This window comes from Camelina sativa, chromosome 14 (genome assembly GCF_030686135.1).
Source record: "Camelina sativa cultivar CO46 ecotype springtype chromosome 14, ASM3068613v1".
NCBI lineage: Eukaryota > Viridiplantae > Streptophyta > Magnoliopsida > Brassicales > Brassicaceae > Camelina > Camelina sativa.
Genome location: NC_141893.1, coordinates 177249 through 197750, shown reverse-complemented (window position 1 = coordinate 197750; position 20502 = coordinate 177249). Strand labels below are relative to the sequence as shown.

The 20502-nt window shown below is 38.4% G+C and overlaps 5 protein-coding genes across 17 annotated transcripts; 4 read left to right on the top strand and 1 right to left on the bottom strand.

The window, feature by feature from the left end:
- Positions 1–321: 321 nt before the first annotated feature.
- LOC104738617 (actin-depolymerizing factor 10) lies at positions 322–1279 on the top strand. The gene is made up of 3 exons (XM_010458783.3): positions 322–451; positions 570–835; positions 936–1279. The coding sequence occupies exons 1-3, from the start codon at positions 449–451 to the stop codon at positions 1087–1089; spliced, it is 423 nt and encodes a 140-aa protein (XP_010457085.1). The 5' UTR covers positions 322–448; the 3' UTR covers positions 1090–1279.
- Positions 1280–1637: 358 nt separating this feature from the next.
- LOC104738618 (tRNA-specific adenosine deaminase TAD1) lies at positions 1638–3739 on the bottom strand. 2 transcript variants are annotated; one of them, XM_010458784.2, is made up of 8 exons: positions 3499–3739; positions 3079–3414; positions 2849–2968; positions 2606–2719; positions 2240–2409; positions 2084–2160; positions 1869–1988; positions 1638–1785 (listed from the first exon to the last, which is right to left on the bottom strand). In XM_010458784.2, the coding sequence occupies exons 1-8, from the start codon at positions 3644–3646 to the stop codon at positions 1653–1655; spliced, it is 1218 nt and encodes a 405-aa protein (XP_010457086.2). In that variant the 5' UTR covers positions 3647–3739; the 3' UTR covers positions 1638–1652. The 2 variants fall into 2 exon arrangements, with proteins under 2 accessions (XP_010457086.2, XP_087341245.1); XM_087485119.1 differs by lacking the exon at positions 1638–1785 and having other exon boundaries at positions 1865–1988.
- A 3856-nt stretch (positions 3740–7595) lies between these two features.
- LOC104738614 (uncharacterized) lies at positions 7596–11940 on the top strand. Of its 8 annotated transcripts, none has more exons than XM_087485106.1 (15): positions 7599–7861; positions 7945–8146; positions 8272–8346; positions 8425–8523; positions 8623–8663; positions 8887–9000; positions 9192–9306; positions 9398–9588; positions 9667–9786; positions 9874–9954; positions 10095–10330; positions 10584–10623; positions 10715–10822; positions 11044–11486; positions 11768–11940. In XM_087485106.1, the coding sequence occupies exons 1-15, from the start codon at positions 7820–7822 to the stop codon at positions 11772–11774; spliced, it is 1914 nt and encodes a 637-aa protein (XP_087341232.1). In that variant the 5' UTR covers positions 7599–7819; the 3' UTR covers positions 11775–11940. The 8 variants fall into 8 exon arrangements, with proteins under 8 accessions (XP_010457080.2, XP_087341232.1, XP_087341231.1 ...); XM_087485105.1 differs by having other exon boundaries at positions 9667–9804; XM_087485110.1 differs by having other exon boundaries at positions 7650–7861; positions 8623–8691; positions 9667–9804.
- Positions 11827–13656, top strand: LOC104738615 (LIM domain-containing protein PLIM2b). 2 transcript variants are annotated; one of them, XM_019235219.2, is made up of 6 exons: positions 11827–12023; positions 12103–12292; positions 12418–12517; positions 12612–12634; positions 12767–12856; positions 13205–13656. In XM_019235219.2, exons 2-6 carry the CDS (start codon positions 12158–12160, stop codon positions 13472–13474), a joined length of 618 nt encoding a protein of 205 aa, XP_019090764.1. In that variant the 5' UTR covers positions 11827–12023; positions 12103–12157; the 3' UTR covers positions 13475–13656. The 2 variants fall into 2 exon arrangements, with proteins under 2 accessions (XP_019090764.1, XP_010457082.1); XM_010458780.3 differs by lacking the exon at positions 11827–12023 and having other exon boundaries at positions 12030–12292.
- A 196-nt stretch (positions 13657–13852) lies between these two features.
- LOC104738613 (K(+) efflux antiporter 1, chloroplastic) lies at positions 13853–20499 on the top strand. 4 transcript variants are annotated; one of them, XM_087485103.1, is made up of 21 exons: positions 13853–14069; positions 14201–15753; positions 15856–16027; positions 16113–16203; positions 16392–16528; positions 16619–16678; positions 16774–16893; positions 17013–17081; positions 17169–17234; positions 17468–17557; positions 17761–17865; positions 17953–18081; positions 18244–18453; positions 18563–18712; positions 18877–18930; positions 19057–19115; positions 19348–19414; positions 19527–19703; positions 19797–19853; positions 19953–20027; positions 20125–20499. In XM_087485103.1, exons 2-21 carry the CDS (start codon positions 14270–14272, stop codon positions 20245–20247), a joined length of 3495 nt encoding a protein of 1164 aa, XP_087341229.1. In that variant the 5' UTR covers positions 13853–14069; positions 14201–14269; the 3' UTR covers positions 20248–20499. The 4 variants fall into 4 exon arrangements, 2 of the variants coding, with proteins under 2 accessions (XP_087341229.1, XP_087341230.1); XM_087485104.1 differs by having other exon boundaries at positions 13895–14069; positions 14207–15753; XR_015580350.1 differs by lacking the exons at positions 17013–17081; positions 17169–17234; positions 17468–17557; ... (9 more) ...; positions 19953–20027; positions 20125–20499 and having other exon boundaries at positions 13877–14069; positions 16303–16528.
- Positions 20500–20502: the final 3 nt, after the last annotated feature.

Below are 20502 nucleotides of genomic sequence, written 5' to 3'. Positions count from 1 at the left end.
ATATAATGAACTCGTTGACAAAAATATTGTTTTCCCGCTAAATTTTATAAATTAGCAAAGTCTACGACCAACCAAATTGTGAGGAAAGAAAAAGTCAAAAAAATTTAATAAAAAGAAAGAAAACATGTACATCATGAAACCTCCTCAACTCCCCAATGATGCCCGGAACAAAAACGAACTTCACCACATGTGCTTTACATACACACACATATGTACATGTGAATTATGATGTGTAGCGTGAATATAATATATAGACTTCCTCTAATATTTCTAATGAAGTAAAATATGGCTACAACGTGACAGCATCAAAGTCTTCTTGGTTTTAAGACGTGACCAGCCTAACGACCCAACCAAACCTACTTGTCTATTCCTTCTTCCCACCCTCTAAAACCACCCCCCTACCTTCTCTACTTTCAGATCATCAAGCCCTCAATTTCCAGCAGAAAACATGGTATGTTCCTACATCTCATTTTTTTTTTTTTTATATATATGGTATCACCAATCAATCAATCAATCATGTAATATGTTGTGATCATATTAGTTCACTATGCGTGTGTTCGATTGTGCAGGCTAACTCAGCTTCTGGGATGCATGTAAGCGATGAGTGCAAGCTCAAATTCTTGGAGTTGAAAGCAAAGAGAAATTATAGGTACATTATTTTCAAAATCGATGAGAAGGCTCAGCAAGTTATGATAGACAAGCTTGGGAATCCAGAAGAAACTTACGACGATTTCACCGGATCTATTCCAGAGGACGAGTGCCGATATGCTGTCTATGACTTTGATTTCACCACTCCTGAGAATTGCCAGAAGAGCAAGATCTTTTTCATCGCATGGTACAACTCCTTTCCCCTGTTTTTTCTTTTCTTTTCTTCTAATGATTTGGAAACATAGACTTTGTGATAACTGAGAGTCTGAGACATCGACTTGCTTCAGGTCACCTGATACATCAAGAGTGAGGAGTAAGATGTTGTATGCAAGCTCCAAGGACAGATTCAAGAGGGAAATGGATGGGATTCAAGTTGAATTGCAAGCAACAGATCCTAGCGAGATGAGCCTCGACATCATCAAGGGACGAGTCAATCTCTGAATGGAACTTATAAACTAATTCCATCTTCATTCGTTTCACTCAAATTCATACTATCTGCTTTTGCTTTCTTTGGGTTTTCCGTTTTACATTGTTCACTCTTTGTATTTTCTGTGATTCATGGTCTCAACTCTTTTTTTATTGGAACGTAATCATCATAATAATAGTTAATTACTTTGCTTCCCTAAACAAAGCTGTCAAATTTAGCAACTTGTAAACTAATGAACTAATTATGCAAAGAAGGTAGGTTGATAGAGAGAGAGAGAGAGAGAGAGAGAGAGAGAGAGAGAGAGCAAATAGGAAGACATACCTCAAGACTAATCTATCAGAAATCTTCGTAATTCAAGGGTTTTCTTAGCCAGTTGTTGAATGGATATTTTCCTTTAAAAATCTTCGACATCAAAGAATATTCCGTAGCTTTGTCCTGCATAGAATTAGAACAAACAAAAAAACGTAAATCATCTCACAATAAACCAGAGAAAAGTATCGCAATCTTGTGGAATGCATGTCAAACACTCGCTATGGTTCATACACTTTAGTATGCAAGTAGTGCCAGTGGAAGCATGTTAAATCAAAATGAAGCAGCAGAAAATAATCAGTATCACATGCACCTTCAGTTCTCGATAAGATCTTATTGACTTAGAAGATTCATTTTCGTGTCCGTGAGCTTCTTTCAAGAATAGTTCAAGTAACCGCTGTCTAGAAAGAAAAGAAACAGATGACTTTGGTATCAACTAGAAATAAGCAAGGTCGTGCTTGGATAACAAGGCTCCTCTTCTTACTTGCATATACATGATTGAGTAGACGGATACAGAGCTCCCTTAGCTGAGGTGCCTTGCTTTCTACCGGTTGTTCCAAGAATAACTTCGTGTAACCCAGAATGGTTCCAACACAAGGAATACCTAAGTGACAAAAAATACATCGTCACCTAATAAGTAACAAGAAAGAAAAGAAAAACATGTCATGTGATTAAGGGTTGAGAGCATTGAAAACTAACCCGCATGTTATGGTAGCTTGAGCAGTTTCTGAATGCTGAAATTCTGATGGTGGTACTGGAGCTACAAAAAACAGTGGCTGAAAAGGAATTAGCACAATATATGCAAGTAACTGCTGCAATTTACATGATACTCTGGTATAAAGAAGCTAATGAAACCTTGTTTAAACGGAAGGAAGTTAGAAGCTCATCCGATAATGGAAGGATCCTCTCATACAAAGACCTTTGCAAGTGATCAGCCAAAGAAAAACTATTAGGAAAGTGCAGAGATTGTCCAACGGTGATGGTAGAAATATACACAGGCTGAAGGACTTGGGAAAGCAGTGCCCCTAAAGTAAGAACACACAAAGAGAGAGAAAAATGCCCATAAGAAAATATAGAATGACAAAAGAAGTTCTCTGTCAAACGTCAAGCATAGACCCACAAGAATTAAAAAAATTGACCAAATATCATATGACATATATGCTTGATGCAATTAAAAGTCCGTAAGAGGTTGCAAAAACATTAACAGACTAGAGAAGAAACCTTGAACTCCAAGAACATTCCATCGAGCTATCTTATCCGAACAGCTAACAGAGAGTGTGGTTTCACCACGACCAGGCTTTCTTTGCACCATATCTGCTACTTGTGAGCCATTACCTGAAATGGAGACATCCAAAGTAAATTGACAACAACATCAGTCTAATCCGCTATCTTCCAGCTGCTATATAAGAGAAGGCAAGCAGGGAGAACAAATTCTTGCAACAGTGAGGCAGGAGAGTTCAATACCTTTGTTGCTATTACCAAACTCTGGAACATGAGAATGCCCAGACGAGGTTTCGTCATCTACTTGTGTTGATGGAATACTTTTCAGGGCATACAAGGGTGAACTAGTAGAAGCATAACCACCTATAGATAGATATCAACAAAAAAAAAAAATGGTCAGTGCCAGAAGACATTATTGAAACACGAGAAGAAGAAAAAAAAAAAAACGAATAAGAAGCTGATGATTACATTACATGGCAATTGAGAAATGTACAAATGCAAGTGGCACCCAGATTTGAGCTTATAATAACTCACTTCTCCAGGAGAGCATGGGTCTGCTGACTCTAGTATCGAGCTTGTTACGCTACCATCATATCTCTGGCGCTTGGCATCATCATTATTATAACATGTCCTCCTCTGATCGGGGGAAGTCAGTTGCTGGATCCGCTGAATCTCGGAATAGAAGAACCTCATGAGAGCTCTTCTGGCGACAACTTCGGCATGAGAATCGTTAACAATGTCTCCACGGGGACTCAACAGCGACCGACTTACGCACTTGGTCCCAGTTCCCAACGCTATTACTTCCGGGTCTGCACACAAACCCTAAATTAGCTCAAAATCGAAACAGCAGAAGGAAACCAAAGTATAAAGCAAAAATAGTCCAAGAGAGAGACCTTTGGATTGGGAAGAGACAAGGAAAGCGCATAGGACGGTGACTTCACGTCCCTGAGGTTTTCCCTTCTTCGGCAGAGAGATGTATGCCGACACAACCTTTTCTGCTACTATCTCTCCCCAATCGCTGCAGAATCCTTCTCCTTCCATTGCCTACTTACTACCAAGTAACAAACTGCTGTAGTCCCTCTGATTCTATTTCTTCTTCTACTCGAAACGGATCCTAATTATTTTGGCAAAACCTTTTCAATTATAGAAAAGAAGGGACCTGTGTGAAAAATAATTTTTAAGTTTAGGGACCGTTTTAGTAAATTACTATTTAAAGTTAAGTTCTTCACTTTCTTTAATTTAATGGTGGTGGTGGTGGTCGGATAAGGGCAAGCCCATCAAAGGATTTAACAAGTATCTTAAGAGTTCCTAAAGTATTTTTATAGATTAAATTTAATTTTTTTTTGTGTAATTAGATCGATGGTTACATAAGATATTTTAGATGAGTTTAGAAACTTGGCTGTGTCAGTTTCTGATTGGATGAGTAAAAAATAAAAATTTATTTTTTTGTTACCCGATTTTCTCTCTCGTCTCTCTCGTCTCTCTCGTTTATTTCGAAGTCGATAGGTTCTCCACAAAGAAGAAGCAAAGAATTGAAGGTGATTCTCAATTGGAAAGGGGATTTCACCGTCGGCTCATCTCCACCGTTCTGGGCTCATCAATCCGGGAGTCTTTTGGTTGACCCAACCGGATTTTCTAGTGGCTAAATCTCCAAAGGGGTGGTTCAATGATGCTATGTAAGTTTTTTTTTTCTTGGCCATAATCTTATTGATTTCATTTGCAGATAGACATGCATGAGAGTTTTATGGATGTGAGAAGAAATTAGGGTTATAGGAATTGGAATCGATTTTAGCAAAATTACATGATAGGTGTTTGAGAATTTGAAATCTGATCATCATCGGTTTAGTATTTTCAGTGACTACTTTTGTCAAATAATTTTTTTTTTCTCTCTGCAAAAGTAAAGAGAAGCTTTCTTATGTTAAGCTTCAGATCTGACATCTGTTTCTACGAGTAACGGTTGACGGTTCTGTATCTTTTGTGGTTCCTCTGTGGTTTATAATAAGCAGCCATTGTCACAAGCTCAGCTCTCTGTTTATAAGCAGCCATTTTAACCTATTCTTCTACAAGTATCTGTTTTTAAGATATCTGATTTTTGATGTTTGGAGGGTTCGTGAATTGAATGGCTTTTAAAGTTTTGTTTTATTTTGGTATGGAGCAGAAAATATGGGTCTCTAAATGTTTTATTTTTGGTTGCAGATCAAAGCAGAGAAAGGTTCAAAATCATTGAAAGAGAAGCTTGCTGCTGTGACGCCTCTTGTTGAGGACTTGAGATTGCAAAAAGATGAAAGAATGGCTGCTCTTGGAGTCTTAAACATCCATTCACCGGTTTGTATAATAAGCTAGTCCTCTACTACTTTATATTAGAACTGAAAGCAAGTTTCCATCTTTTTAAAATGTTTAATTTTTTGGTTGCAGATCAAAGCAGAGAAGGTGGTCTTATTTGCGCAATGCCAAACATTTGCAGATGAGTTATCTTACTCAACTCTTGACTGTTTATTTATTCATTGATTACGTTGATGGTTTTGGTTGCTGGTCTGAGCGTATTTAGTAACGAATCAGTTTGATTGAAAAAGATAATTATTCATTGATGTCTCTTTCTCTTTCTTAGTCTTTCGGATATTTGCATCATGAATTTGCATCATTCAATTGACAAGAATTGTTTGGTAAATGTCACTCTTAAACACTCAATGGTTTGTAACTTGTCATTGTTTGCTTGTATTGTCACATTTAAACATACATTGTTGGTTGTTGTCACAGTAATACACTTATTGTCTAGTGTTAGGTTATACTTAATGCTTGGTAGTTGTCATTGATTGCTTGTTATGTCACATTTAAAAACCAAATACACTTACACCTCACTTCTAGTTATATATTAAGTGTTGGCTGAACCTAAACATATACCTTTCTTTCTCCTTTACATACCTAACCAGATAATCAATCCTTCATGATTGCTATGTCTCCTTCCATTAGGATTGCCGACAAGAAGAAGAAGAATACAAGAAGTTGTTGGTCACGGACAAGAAGCTTTTGGGCAGGGACAACAAGCAACGAGTCACGGACCTGCATCTTTTTCTCACGGACAAGAAGCAACGAGTTCACGGACATGCATCTTTTTCTCAAGGACAGCAAGCAACGAGTTCACGGACCTGCATAGTTGGTCACGAACGAGAGTGTCATGCCTTTGTAACACCACAAGGTCATCAATATATAAGACCATCTTCGTAGACACATTACGGTCAAGCTTTTTCATCTTTGTACCCACAATATCAAGCTTTTTCATATTTGTACCCACAATATTAAGTTTTTTCATCTTCCAAAAATACATATTCTTCTTCTTGTACAATATTATTCTCCCAGTTTATCAAACTCTTCTTCTATTTTTTTTTTTAAATGACATCTTCTTCTAATAACATTGAAGAAAAGATGGATGAGTATTTTGATCAAACACTCAACAATTATTTTGATCAAGCAATCCAGAATCGTTTTGATCAAGCAATGAATCCGTTGGAACCCAAGAAGAAGAAACGAGTCCACATTGAAAGAAAACGTGAAGAAGGTCACCAACGCTTATGGGATGACTATTTCCGTGAAGATGCAACATATCCTCAAATATTTCGTCGCCGTTTTAGAATGAACAAACCCTTGTTCATGCGTATTGTCGAACGACTCTCAACAGAAGTTCCATACTTTGAACAAAGAAGAAATGGTCACAGAAGGCTAGGTCTCTCTGCAATACAAAAGTGTACAACAGCAATTCGTATGATGGCATATGGTTCTGCAGCGGAAGCGTTTGACGAATACCTCCGTCTTGCTGAAAGCACTGCTATGTTATGTTTGGAAAAGTTTGTTGAAGGAATAGTTCATTTATTTAGAGATGAGTATCTACGCAGACCCACACCAGAAGATCTTCAGCGACTACTCGATATTGGAGAGATACGCGGATTTCTCGGGATGATAGGAAGCATAGATTGTATGCATTGGGAGTGGAAGAATTGTCCGACTGCATGGAAAGGTCAATATACACGTGAATCTGGAAAACCAACAATTGTTCTAGAGGCTGTAGCTTCACAAGACCTCTGGATATGGCACACATTTTTTGGAGCTCCAGGTACATTAAACGATATCAATATTCTCGATCGCTCACCAGTTTTTGATGACATATTACAAGGTGTAGCTCCCAAAGTAAAATACTTTGTCAACGGACGACAATATCATATGGCTTACTATCTCACCGATGGTATTTATCCAAAATGAGCTACTTTTGTCAAATCAATTTCAATGCCACAAGATCCGAAAGCATCGTTATTTGCTACATACCAAGAAGTTGTACGTAAAGATGTCGAGCGTGCTTTTGGAGTCTTGCAAGCTCGATTTGCCATAGTCAAAAACCCAGCTCTTATGTTAGATAAGGTAAAAAATGGAAACATAATGAGAGCATGTATCATATTGCACAACATGATTGTAGAAGATGAACGTGATGGGTATACTCGGTATGATGAGGCCACATTTGCACAAGTAGAATCAAACCGAACTTCAGAAGTGGATTTCACGTATTCTACAGACATCCCTTCAAATCTCAGAAATATGATGAGTGATACGATAACCATTCAAAATGAAGTTTGTGACAAGAAAATACATGATCGACTGCAAGCGGATTTGGTTGAGCATATATGAGAAAAGTTTGGCAAAAATCAATATTAAAATTAATCATTTCGTAATCTATTTTTTAATATGCTTTATGTAATGTTTGTTTAAACTTTTATTGAATGCAATATTTTTAAGTTTTTTAAAAGTATACAAGTCTTATGAATTTAAACAAAATAACATAATAATTTACAATAAAAATATATATATACTTTTTTAAAAACCTCAAATTTAATAACTTTCAATGGACCGATGAAATATCTAAGTTTTTTAAAAAGTTTTTAATTTCATTTTTTTCCAAAATTAAGAATAAGATATGTTTTAAGATAGTTTTGTTAAATCCTTTGATGTGGATGCCGTAAGCATAATAAAAACTCCAAGGGACTCACTCACTCCTCCCACTCGCTTCCTTTGACGTCTTTCCCAAAATTCAAATTCCTCAATCTGTGATCATCGACGTCGGGAATTCAAAGCAATCCGTGAGAGATCCAATTGCATGATCTCTCCACTTCCTCGTGTTTTAGGGACCTCTACTCTCTCTCTCTCTCTCTCTCTCTCTCTCTCTCTCTCATGGACGGTAAAGAGAATCTCAGCGATTGTGTGATTAAGTTGGTAAGATTTTTCATTGAATGTTATTTCAACTTTTGAGAATCATCCGGTTCTTGGTGGTTATGAATTTTTTTTAAAATTTTCAGAGGGAGAACCCGAAGAGGCGAAAGGAGACGGTTAACGTCGGATGTGGTGCTGGATTCGGCGGCGATAGGCCATTGGCGGCTCTCAAACTGCTTCAGAGAGTTGAATACCTTAACTATCTTGTCCTTGAGTGCTTAGCCGAGCGAACTTTGGCTGATCGCTGGCTCTCTATGTCATCTGGCGGTGACGGTTTCGACCCTCGTGGCATGTTTTTGAGTTTATTTCTTCATTTTTTTTTTGGTTGAAAATTATTAGTCATCATCGAGTTGCTAGAATTGGTTTGTAGGAATGTTTCATCACTTCAGCCATGTTTTCCTCCTGCTATACAGTTTCAGAGTGGATGCATTTGTTACTACCTTTGGCTGTGGAGAAAGGCACTTGTATAATCACTAATATGGGTGCAAGTAAGAGCTTATACTCTATATAATGGTGGCCCTTTTTCTGATTGATGATCTGAAATCTCGTGTTTTGTCCTTATGTAGTTGATCCCTCAGGGGCTCAGAAGAAAGTTCTCCAGGTAGCCAGTGAACTAGGGCTCACAGTATCCGTGGCTGTGGCTCATGAGGTGCATTTTGATACAGGTTATTGGAAGCTACTTTCATTTCATCCCTGGGAGATATATTTTTAGTGTTCTGCGTATTATAAGTGTGTCTAACCATTGTCTTTTGAATCTTATTTAGGCTCTGAATCATCTTCTTGCGGTCAATATTGCTCTGCCGGGGTAGGATTCTGTTTCTCTTACTCCTGATGTATGTATCAAATGGGGTATTATCAGCTTGTGACTGCTATTTTGATAGACGAAAAGATGCGTACGCATGGTTATGTGTACATTGAAGCACTATAGGTTATATGTTACAAGAGTAGAGAGTTTCAGATTACCATGTTTTATTTAGCTCCTCCTAGTCCTTGTGGTTGTCCTGAAATTTTGATTCTCCTTGTTGAAGGGTACTAGCACTTATCTTGGAGCAGCTCCTATTGTTGAATGTCTGGAGAAGTACCAACCAGACGTGATAATTACTTCAAGAGTGGCTGATGCTGCCTTGTTTTTAGCACCAATGGTGAGGACTTATTATCCGTCCAATTATCTGGTATTTGACAGCCAGGACGATTTTCTTGTTGGACTAGATAACCACTCGGAATTGCATATCTCAGTTTTATAATCATCGTTTGTCTCCCTTTGGCTTGAATTCGTATCAAGAGGCGTTTCTGTTCGTGATTTAATCTGATCATTTCCTTGTTGTATGGTTAGGTCTATGAACTAGGCTGGAATTGGAATGACTTGGAGTTGCTAGCTCAGGGAACTCTTGCTGGCCACCTTCTAGAATGCGGATGTCAGCTCACTGGTGGATACTTCATGCATCCAGGTGCGTTTTAAGCTTACTGGCTCCGGGAAGAAATAATGGACTGCTGTTTTTCATTTTCAGTATGGTCATTTCGTTCTTCAATGTTCTTTAGGTGACCATTATAGAGACTTGGCTTTCCCTATCCTCCAGGATGTGTCACTTCCTTACGCAGAAATTGGCCATGACGGAAAAGTATGTGTATCAAAGCCTGAAGGTACTGGTGGAATTTTAAATACCAGTACTTGCGCCGAGCAACTTCTGTATGAAATTGCTGATCCTAGTGCCTACATCACACCTGATGTGGTAAGTTAGCGGTACAAAAGCTAGAAGAAACAACTGTAACAACAACGGAAACAGTTGATTTGAAAACCTTCATTGCAGGTGATTGATGTTCGAGACGTTTCTTTCCTTCCCCTTTCAGACTGCAAAATACAATGCAGTGGAGCAAAACCATCTGCTAACACTGCTGTGCCTGAGAAACTTTTGCGGTTGATTCCAAAGGTTTTATCCATAGAAAATGTTGGTATTATTAGATTGATACTAAAGAACAACATATTTTGAGTTCTATAATTCGTTCTTTTTTTGCAGGAGTGTGGTTGGAAAGGATGGGGAGAGATATCTTATGGAGGACATGGATCTATTCAGCGTGCTAAAGCTTCAGAGTTTCTGGTGTGCCTTTGGTTAAAATGTCTATGATGTAGTAGCATTATTAAGCACTAGTTTTGCTTGAAATGACTCCTTGTTATGCCTGGAGTGGATTTTTCATTTCTCATAAACTGTATACATACTTTACTCTGCCTTTTTTTCAGGTTCGATCTTGGATGGAAGAAACCATTCCTGGTGTTAACCACTGCATTCTTTCTTATGTGATTGGGCTTGATAGCTTGAAGGCGACAAGCAACGACGCTGAATCATCTTGGCAGTCATGTGGAGATATTAGATTACGTATGGATGGTCTATTCAAACAGAAAGAACATGCAGTCCACTTAACGAAAGAGTTTACTGCTTTATATACAAATGGACCAGCTGGTGGTGGTGGAATTAGGTAATTCCTTATTGTAGCATTACAGTAGTACCAGATCCTGATGGTTTCAGATATCTTATGGACTTGACAGGATGCTTAATTAATGACAAGTTAGAGCATGTTCTGTCTTTATCTCTGATTATTCAGACTGATCATCTTTACTTTGTAAATCTCAATGTACCGAAACTTGATATTTGTTAAAATAGAGCATATGAGATTCTGGAAGGTCTTTTTGGTTTGACTTGACTATATGTAATTATTTGCAATCATGCAGTACGGGACACAAGATAGAGATTATTCTTGAAAAGCTTTTGGTATGTCGTCTCTATCATGAAGTTTTAACTAATATAGCCTTGCATAAATCAATATTTTTTGGCTTCTGATGTTACATGTTTGATTATCTAGGTCAGCCGTGAATCTGTAATCTGGAAAACTGGACTTCAGCACACCAACACATCAAAGTCAGTGACCCCTGAAAATGATTATCCAGTTGCTCAAGAGAAAATCCAAAAGGTTAGTGAGAAAGTACTTGCCCAAACCGGTTAGTTCCTTTGTTGACAGCTATCTTATCCTACGCTAAGTGCTAAGACAAATTAGATAATCGCAATGATCAAACTGAATCCAGTTCCTTGGTGAATCAATCTGTTGTGTATGGAGATTCTGTACGTATCTGTGTTCAAAACTAGAGGATGAAAATGTGAAACATAACACCTTGGTATTGCTTCCATTTGTAGATCCCTAAGGAAAATCAAAATAACCAACCAATGAAAGGTGATCAGTGGACGGGTTTATCGGGAATTCATCACTCTCCTGCTCCATCTGGCCGAAAGATCCCACTCTACTCTGTTGCTCATAGCCGGGCAGGTGATAAAGGAAACGACATAAACTTCTCACTAATCCCACACTATTCCCCTGATATCGATCGTCTGAAACTCATCATTACTCCTCAATGGGTAAAACATGTGATGTCAGTTCTGTTATCAACCTCTTCGTTTCTCGAAATCGATGCAAAACCAATCGATGAAAATGTGTCAGTAGAGATATATGATCTTAAAGGCGTTCATGCTTTGAATGTTGTCGTACGGAACATATTAGATGGTGGAGTCAACTGTTCCAGGAGAATCGATCGACACGGAAAGACAATCTCAGATCTCATCTTGTGTCAACAAGTTGTGTTGTAAGACTACTTTACTTTACATATCAGGTTTTTCTATTCAAACATTGTGTCGTGTGGTAATGTTAACTAAAAGAGAGACTTGAACTACACTATAATTCTTAAGATATTGGAAAAAGAGAAAATCGACTTAGTGGTGCTTCACTATCTATTTCATTAAAATTGCATCAACTTACAACTGGGTATCTTGATAGATACGCATACAGATGTATTAAAAGCATTTTTATTTTATTGAAGAAGAATATTATATTTGTATAATATTAGGTTGTTATATTCTTTTGCAGGACTTGACATGGGTTGCACCACCTCAAGACAGTTGGCTTAAAGTAACATCCCTTAATGGGTTGAAATTGTCAGAAACCAGAACCCTTCTTTTGCTCAACTCCAATCACGTTGCCACCCAATTATATCTCGTTGGTTTTGCAAAATCAAATAAGAGAGAGAGAAAAAAGAAAAACTTGCTCCGTTACAGCCTCACAATTGCAACAAGGTTTCGTATAAAAGAGGACAGAAATTTCGCAGGTTCCTCCTTTGTCTGAGGTAAAGGTTTCCTTCTTTAACTAATTCCTCAGATGACCTCTTGATTTGATTAAAATAATTTCTAGCCTGTTTCATTCAGGATCTTGGAGAAGGAAACAACAGCAAAAAAAAATCAAAAACAAAAAAACAAAAAAATGTCTTTCACAGGAACTCTCGACAAATGCAATGCTTGCGATAAGACAGTGTATGTGGTGGACATGTTGTCCATTGAAGGGATGCCTTACCACAAGTCTTGCTTCAGGTGCACCCATTGCAAAGGAACCCTTGTGGTATGTTGCATTATTCTTATACAGGGGATCATTGAGTTCCCAATTTTCATGTTCAGTTTTCCTATGATCATATTATTAAATCAAAGATTCCAAACATGGAAACAATATTTATGCGTTGATGGCAGATGAGCAACTATTCCTCCATGGACGGAGTCTTGTACTGCAAGACTCATTTTGAGCAATTGTTCAAGGAGTCCGGCAATTTCAGCAAAAACTTTCAACCAGGTTCATATTATATAATATATCTCCAACTTCGAACCTCTCTTATCTTTCTCCATTCAAATCATCATGATCGTAACAAGTTTCTTTCTTTTATCAGGAAAAACTGAGAAGCCTGAGCTGGTACGTTCATCATTTATGTGTACAATGATCATTCTATATGATAATTAAGCGTATCAATCTTTCATTCTGTAATGATTGGACGAATAAATAGGATCTGAGAAATTGACTGCATTGATAATTTCAACATTACAGACTAGGACTCCCAGCAAGATATCTTCCATCTTCTGTGGAACACAAGACAAGTGTGCCGCTTGCGAAAAAACTGTTTACCCTCTTGAAAAGGTTAGTATTTGCATTATCTTATAGCTTCTTCCTTATACAAATATTTACCATCAAGTCCCTAACTTGTAGATTTGTAGATTTAAGCAAAATTGCAACGAACTGGTATTGTAGAAACACAAAATTTTATGTGCTCTATTAGTCGGCATTTCAGTTTTGGGGGGTTTTTTTTTTCCATGTCCTTAGATTTATTCGGTTCATATGATTTATTACTAGATTAGATCAAACGGGCAAAAACAAAATTGTTTTTTTTTTTGGTCTGTTTAGTTTACTATGGATTCGATATCAGAACCTTATGTTGGTTGTTGGTTCCAGAAAATGTTGAATTGATGGGTTAATTGCTGCTAACAGGTACAAATGGAAGGAGAATGCTTCCATAAGACATGTTTCCGGTGCGCTCACGGTGGCTGTACGCTCACTCATTCCTCTTACGCCTCCTTAGACAGCGTTCTGTATTGTCGGCATCACTTTAACCAACTCTTTATGGAGAAAGGAAACTACGCCCACGTGCTCCAAGCGGCGAACCACCGTCGCACAGCCTCAGGCAACACTCTTCCTCCAGAGGCTACGGAAGATATCGCAGTGGAGACCAAGGAAGAAAACGGCGATTCACAGTCTTGAATATATATATATATATATATATATATCTTGTTGACTGAGTGTTATTGCGTGATTTGATTTTTATTTGTAATGAGTTGTTTCCATAATCAAGAGTCCAGACATGATTTTTTCTTCTTCTTTTGATTCGTTGGTTATTTATCACAATAATCACATTAAATATTACGGTCGAGAAAAGCAACAAATATGATTTTTTGACAGAGTGATCAATGATATGCTTGCATACTGATGGATGGTCATGGTCTATAATCGAATATGCGATATCCATGTATGCATGGTAGGATTTGAATGTTTGTTCTCTGTTTTCTTATCATCATCTATTCGGTTCAAAGTAAAATGCGTTATACCGGATAAAATTAAACCAAGTGGTTATCGGGTGATGTGGATCATTCATTTATTTTAGGGGAAGCGCAGGGTGTTTTCGTAAATATATCGGGGAAAATAGTCCTTACCAAAAATACCATGAAACGAGGATGATGATGTCTGGTTGGCGAGAAACTCTTATCAGTTTTTTGACTGGGAAAAAAATTTGAAAAATAATCTCTGATTCAAAGACGAGCTCGCGCCATCTGTTGGTACTCTCAGTTCTCAATGATTGGTTAGTCTCTCTCTCTCTCTCTTTCTCTCTTTCTCGCTTGTCGTTGTCGCCGTATTTTTTTTTATTTCAAGTCTGAATTGTGTATGATGTGGCTTCCTGGAATTTTCGATTTTTTTGTTGTTTTGCTCCAGAGACAGGTGTTTAGTATATATTAAGGTTCGAGGAACCAAGTAAAGGTCTAGTTTTTGAATTAATTCGACATGGAATTTGCGTCTACTGTTCCACGGCCGATTCTATCTCATGGTGCGAGTTACTACCACTACTGCTTTTCAAATCCCAAAGGAATCAGGATTCCCAAAGTGCACTCGTCGTGTCTTCGATTGAATTTGAATCCGGGTTGTTCTTTCTCTACAAGGTTTTATAGTCATAATTTGCATTCTTGCCAAAAAAAATCATTACTTGGCACTCGCCTCCGAGGTTTTGGGTTTAGGTTAAGTTGTCAGGGCAATGATTCTCTAGATAGTGATGATCGAACTGGGGAATCTTCCGAAAGTAATGAAACTACAGATTTGAATGAAGATATAGACGCGAGTTTGGAGGAGCTCAAGGAGCTACTACACACGGCAATTAAAGAATTGGAAGTTGCTAGACTTAATAGTACCATGTTTGAGGAAAAGGCTCAGAGATTCTCAGAAAGAGCCATTGCACTCAAGGATGAAGCCGCTACTGCTTGGCATCACGTTAACAAAACCCTTGATGTCATTCGTGATACCGTCGATGAGGAATCTCTTGCTAAAGAAGCCCTTCATAAGGCTACTATGGCCTTATCTCTTGCTGAAGCTAAGCTTCAGGTCATAGTGGAATCACTTGAATCAGCTGCTGCAGGGAATGATACTCCACAAGCGTCTCAAGAGACTGACGAGAGAACAGATGATGTCAAGGATAAAGAAGGTGCCCTTTTAGCTGCTAAGGATGATATCAAAGAATGCCAAGTGAATTTAGCAAATTGTGAGGCCCAACTGAATTCTCTGCAAAGCAAAAAAGACGAGCTGCAGAAGCAAGTGGACAAGTTGAGTGACTTCGCCGAGACAATACAGATCAATGCCTTGAAAGCCGAGGAGGATGTCGCTAATATTATGAAACTGGCTGAGCAAGCTGTAGCATTTGAGCTCGAGGCTACTCAACGCGTTAATGATGCAGAGATCGCTTTGCAGAGAGCAGAAAAGTCTCTCTCCATTTCTCAGACCCCAGAGGAAACTCAGACCCAACTCTCGGATGAAGAAGCTCCTGTCAAGGATGAGGAAGTACTCTCAAATAATATTGAAGATGTAAGCCATCAGTTTTCAAAAGAATCACCTAAAGATGAAGATTTTTTAGCGGTACAGAACACATCTGATCTTGTACCAGATATAGCTGGTCAGAAGACTCAAAAACTAACTCAGCCTTATGAGTCAAGCGATCATGAGAATGGAAAGCCAAATATAGAGTCTTCTAAAGTGGTTGAAGCAGATTTTGAAAAGTCAAAAATTAATGTTCAGACGAAAAAACAGGAGAAAGACATGCCAAAAGAGGGTTCCTCTCTTAATTCTCCCAAGGCATCCTTTAATAAATCCTCCCGTTTCTTTTCTGCATCTTTCTTCTCTTCCAATCCAGATGGGACCGCCACAGTGTTCGCGAGTCTGGTTGATTCTGTCAAAAAGCAATGGCCCAAACTAGTTCTTGGGTTTGCACTTCTTGGAGCAGGGTCAGTTTGAAAACTTACTCTTACTTTCGTCAATTTTTGAAGGATCATTTTAGTACTTCAAGTTTAGTCTTTTTGTTGATATGATCTTCTTATTCGTTCCAGACTGACATTATACTCCAATGGAGTAGGGGGAAACAATCAGCTGCTTCAACAGCCAGATGTTATCAGCACTAGTACGGAAAACGGCTCTTCCAGTACGAAGCCATTGATCCGGCAAGTGCAAAAAATTCCCAAGAGAATTAAAAAACTACTTCAGATGCTCCCTCACCAGGAGGTATTAATGATTGTTCTTTGGTTTTTTTCAGAGTGAACATTATTTGGAATGTACTTTGCAGGCTGAAACTTTCTACCATTATTAGGTCAATGAGGAAGAAGCTTCCCTTTTTGATTTTTTGTGGTTACTGCTGGCAAGCGTCATATTTGTGCCTTTATTTCAGAAGATTCCTGGAGGTAAGTAGGATTCTTTTTTGGTTTTGTTATTTCTATCCATTGCATCACTATTTGTTTTCCCTTTCCCTCAAACTTTTACGATTTCCATGTTCTCATCAGTCAAAAGAGATTTTCAGTTCTGGTCTCGCAATCATGTTGCATAGAGATTTATGTGCCATCTTGATGGCTTCATCTGCTGCAATGTATAGGCAGCCCTGTTCTTGGGTATTTGGCAGCTGGAATTCTGATTGGTCCATATGGTCTTTCGATAATCCGTAATGTGCACGGGACCAGGGCCATCGCAGAATTTGGAGTTGTTTTCTTGCTGTTCAACATTGGCCTTGAGGTACTTTTTTTTATATAAGTTTTATGTATCCTTTTGCTTTCAAATTGTGTTTGCTCGAAAAGCCATATTTGTTTTGTTTTGATTTGACAGCTATCTGTTGAAAGACTGAGTTCCATGAAGAAATATGTTTTTGGATTAGGCTCCGCTCAGGTGATATGTAGATCTGCGTATATCATTCCACATCATATATTTCAACTACTACAATACGTACATGCTTAACTTGTACTAATATTGTTGAAATCTAGGTTCTATTGACAGCAGCTGTAGTTGGATTGATTGCCCATTATGTTGCTGGTCAAGCTGGTCCAGCGGCAATAGTGATTGGAAATGGCCTGGCACTGTCCTCCACTGCTGTTGTCCTTCAGGTGACCTTTTTGGTTGTATTCACATAGGGGTCTTAATGAAAGAAAGTCTGTAACAGCCCTTTCATGTTTTTTATGCAATGACGCTATGGTTGAACAGAAACAATATACCTGGTTTTCAGGTTCTACAAGAACGAGGTGAGAGTACATCCAGACATGGAAGGGCTTCATTTTCCGTCTTGCTTTTCCAGGTCGGTTCAGTACAGAGTTAATTCTGTACTTGTATAACGACAACTATGCTGGGGCATTTCTCATCAGTTTGTTGTTTCTCTTCACAGGATCTAGCTGTAGTTGTTTTACTGATTCTCATCCCACTTATATCACCTAATTCATCGAAAGGAGGGGTAAGCTCATCTCTAGGGTTTCTTTTTCTTGGGTACGGCTTCTTTTTCTGCTCGATGCCATGTGTTGGCAATTGTCTAAGAAGGTTTGATCATTTCGTTGCTCTCTTAAGAAGAAACGTTGTGGTCATCTGTTGCTATTGCTGGTTGAAATTGCTACTATGCGAGATTAACTTAAGGAAGTCTAGTAAGTATCAGTGCTAGCAAAATGCTAAGTTGCTAACTGCTGTTTACAGATTGGATTTCAAGCCATTGCTGAAGCTCTTGGGCTTGCTGCAGTCAAAGCAGCAGTTGCTATTACTGCCATAATTGCTGGTGGCCGTCTTGTAAGGCTCAGATGCTTTTAACTTTTGAGATCCCGGATATTAAAATAAGTTAATTACCACCGAACTTGTTAGGTGATTGTTTTAGATTTGCTACAAAAGGAAGAGGCACGTTTTCATGAACTACTGTGCTGTCACTGCTACTTCCAGTACTCAATTCATCTGTTTCAATAGAGTTTTAATCTATGGCATTTTGTTTTATACAGCTTCTTCGACCAATCTACAAGCAAATTGCAGAAAACAGAAACGCTGAGATATTCTCTGCCAACACGCTTCTTGTTATTCTTGGGACTAGTTTATTGACAGCTAGGGTATGACCGTGATCTTGTTGGTATTGGACTATTTTACTGACATGCTATTCGTTTCCGTCACTTAATTTTTCCGCTTCTGTAAATCAGGCTGGACTTTCCATGGCACTAGGAGCGTTTTTGGCTGGTCTACTTCTTGCAGAGACAGAATTTTCCTTACAAGTAGAATCAGATATTGCTCCATATCGTGGTCTTTTACTGGGACTCTTCTTCATGACGGTAACATAACTTTCCTTATGACTGTATCCATATTTTGGAAAGAATCACGAATTATAGATGGTGAAAAGTAAGACTTACTTGTGTTTTAGTAAGATCCTGATATTAGTAATCAACTGTAAGCACAGGTATAAAAACTAACAAAAAGAGTTCCACTCATTTCAGGTTGGCATGTCTATTGATCCGAAATTACTTCTCTCTAATTTCCCTGTGATAGTGGGAACTTTGGGACTCTTGATAGTGGGAAAGACTATGTTAGTCGTGATTATGGGCAAATTGTTCGGCATTTCAATAATATCTGCAATTCGGGTAGGGCTACTTCTGGCCCCGGGGGGAGAATTTGCATTTGTTGCTTTCGGAGAAGCTGTCAATCAGGTTTGTTATCTACATGATTATAAAAGCAGCAATGTTCTTCAAAACTTAATGGTTTTCAACTACCTTTTATCCCTCCCTATAGGCCCTAATATGTGGTTGGTTCTTCCAGGGTATAATGTCTCCCCAGTTATCTTCGTTGCTGTTTCTTGTCGTGGGAATCTCAATGGCTATCACACCTTGGTTAGCTGCTGGTGGCCAGTTAATTGCATCTCGGTTTGAGTTGCATGATGTTCGAAGTTTGTTGCCGGTTGAGAGTGAGGTAGGAATCATGATGTTTCGTTTATAGCATATATAACTCTGTCAGGAAATAATCCATCAATCCTGGTACCACCTGAATTCAGTGAAGCTCACACGTTCTCTAATTGAGAAATTCATTACAAGACCGACTGATGAGTATTTTTTCTTGTCTGATTTTATTTGCAGACGGATGATTTGCAAGATCACATAATTATTTGCGGATTTGGTCGAGTTGGGCAGGTTTAATATACTATGTGAACTTCTTTAGTTTATGCTCGTATATGAGAACATCTCTCTAGATAGTCTGCTTCAAAGGATAGCTCGTAGTATCTAACCTCATGACCATTTTTTGTTTGTAACTTGTAGATAATCGCTCAGCTTCTCTCAGAAAGACTTATCCCATTTGTTGCCCTCGATGTCAGCAGGTAACCTTATTCATTGCCTCTATTGGCAGATAATCTTTGTGGGCTAAAGTAGGTTTCAATGTTTTGTTCTCGTATCAATCTGGAGATGTGGGGTGGGGACTATCAGTAATTTCCGCACACACACGCTGACATTACATTTCAATCTCTGCTTTATAAGTCTAGTTTGCACCAGCCAGTTTCACATATCTCTTTCTCACATTCTGTGCTTGCCTGAAAACCTTTAAATCTACAGTGATAGAGTGACTATCGGGCGTTCCTTGGATCTTCCTGTTTATTTCGGAGACGCTGGTAGTAGAGAGGTACACACACACAAAAATGAATAGAGAAAAAGACACACTAGACAATTACAGATTATACAAGCATATGAATATATTACTTCACTTGTGCAAAAAAAAAAAAAAAAAAAAACAGGTACTCCACAAAATTGGAGCAGAGAGAGCATGCGCTGCTGTGGTTGCCTTAGACGCACCAGGAGCAAACTACAGATGTGTGTGGGCTTTGAGCAAGTATTACCCCAATGTCAAAACCTTTGTCCGTGCACACGATGTAGTTCATGGTCTTAATCTAGAAAAAGCCGGTGCTACTGCGGTAAACCCTTCACTCTCTTCTAGCTAGACAATAGATACACACTTGTTATCAATGGTACACTAATAATATATGTCGATCACAAAAAACTGTTAGGTTGTCCCAGAGACTCTGGAGCCTAGTCTACAGTTGGCAGCTGCTGTTCTTGCTCAGGTAAAAACATAAATGATTTCTTTTAAGTTTTAACCAAAGAATAAAACAAACAGTGCATGATCGATCATCGATCCTTTTTGGGGTTAAAAACCTTCTCAGGCCAAATTACCGACATCGGAAATTGCAAACACAATAAACGAGTTCAGAACCCGTCACTTGTCTGAGCTGACAGAGGTGAGTTTTGTTGTCAATGATCATCTATTTTTTATATCAGAGTCTGGTTTGATCTGATTGATTTTGTATTGGGGATACGGTGTAATGATAATGACAGCTAAGTGAAGCAAGCGGAAGCTCTCTGGGCTATGGTTTCTCGAGGGCTAGTAAGCCTAAACCTCAACCGTCGGATGCGTCTGATGAAAACCAGATAATCGAAGGCGGCACACTGGCGATCTAATGACCTTATTGTTTTTTATCATTCTGGTGGGAACAAACAAGAACGTCTTAAACCTTGCTGGTAGTTTCGTTTCGTTTCGTTCATGGAAAAAGGGTATATATGTCCATTCTTTAACCATCACCAACTTGGGTTGCAGTGTACAGTTAAGTGATGGATCCATCATTTATTTGTTTAAGGACTACATACACATTCATGAATGTAATTGAATTACTATATACAAAACGTCATGAATGTAAAAATAATCTTCCAATATCT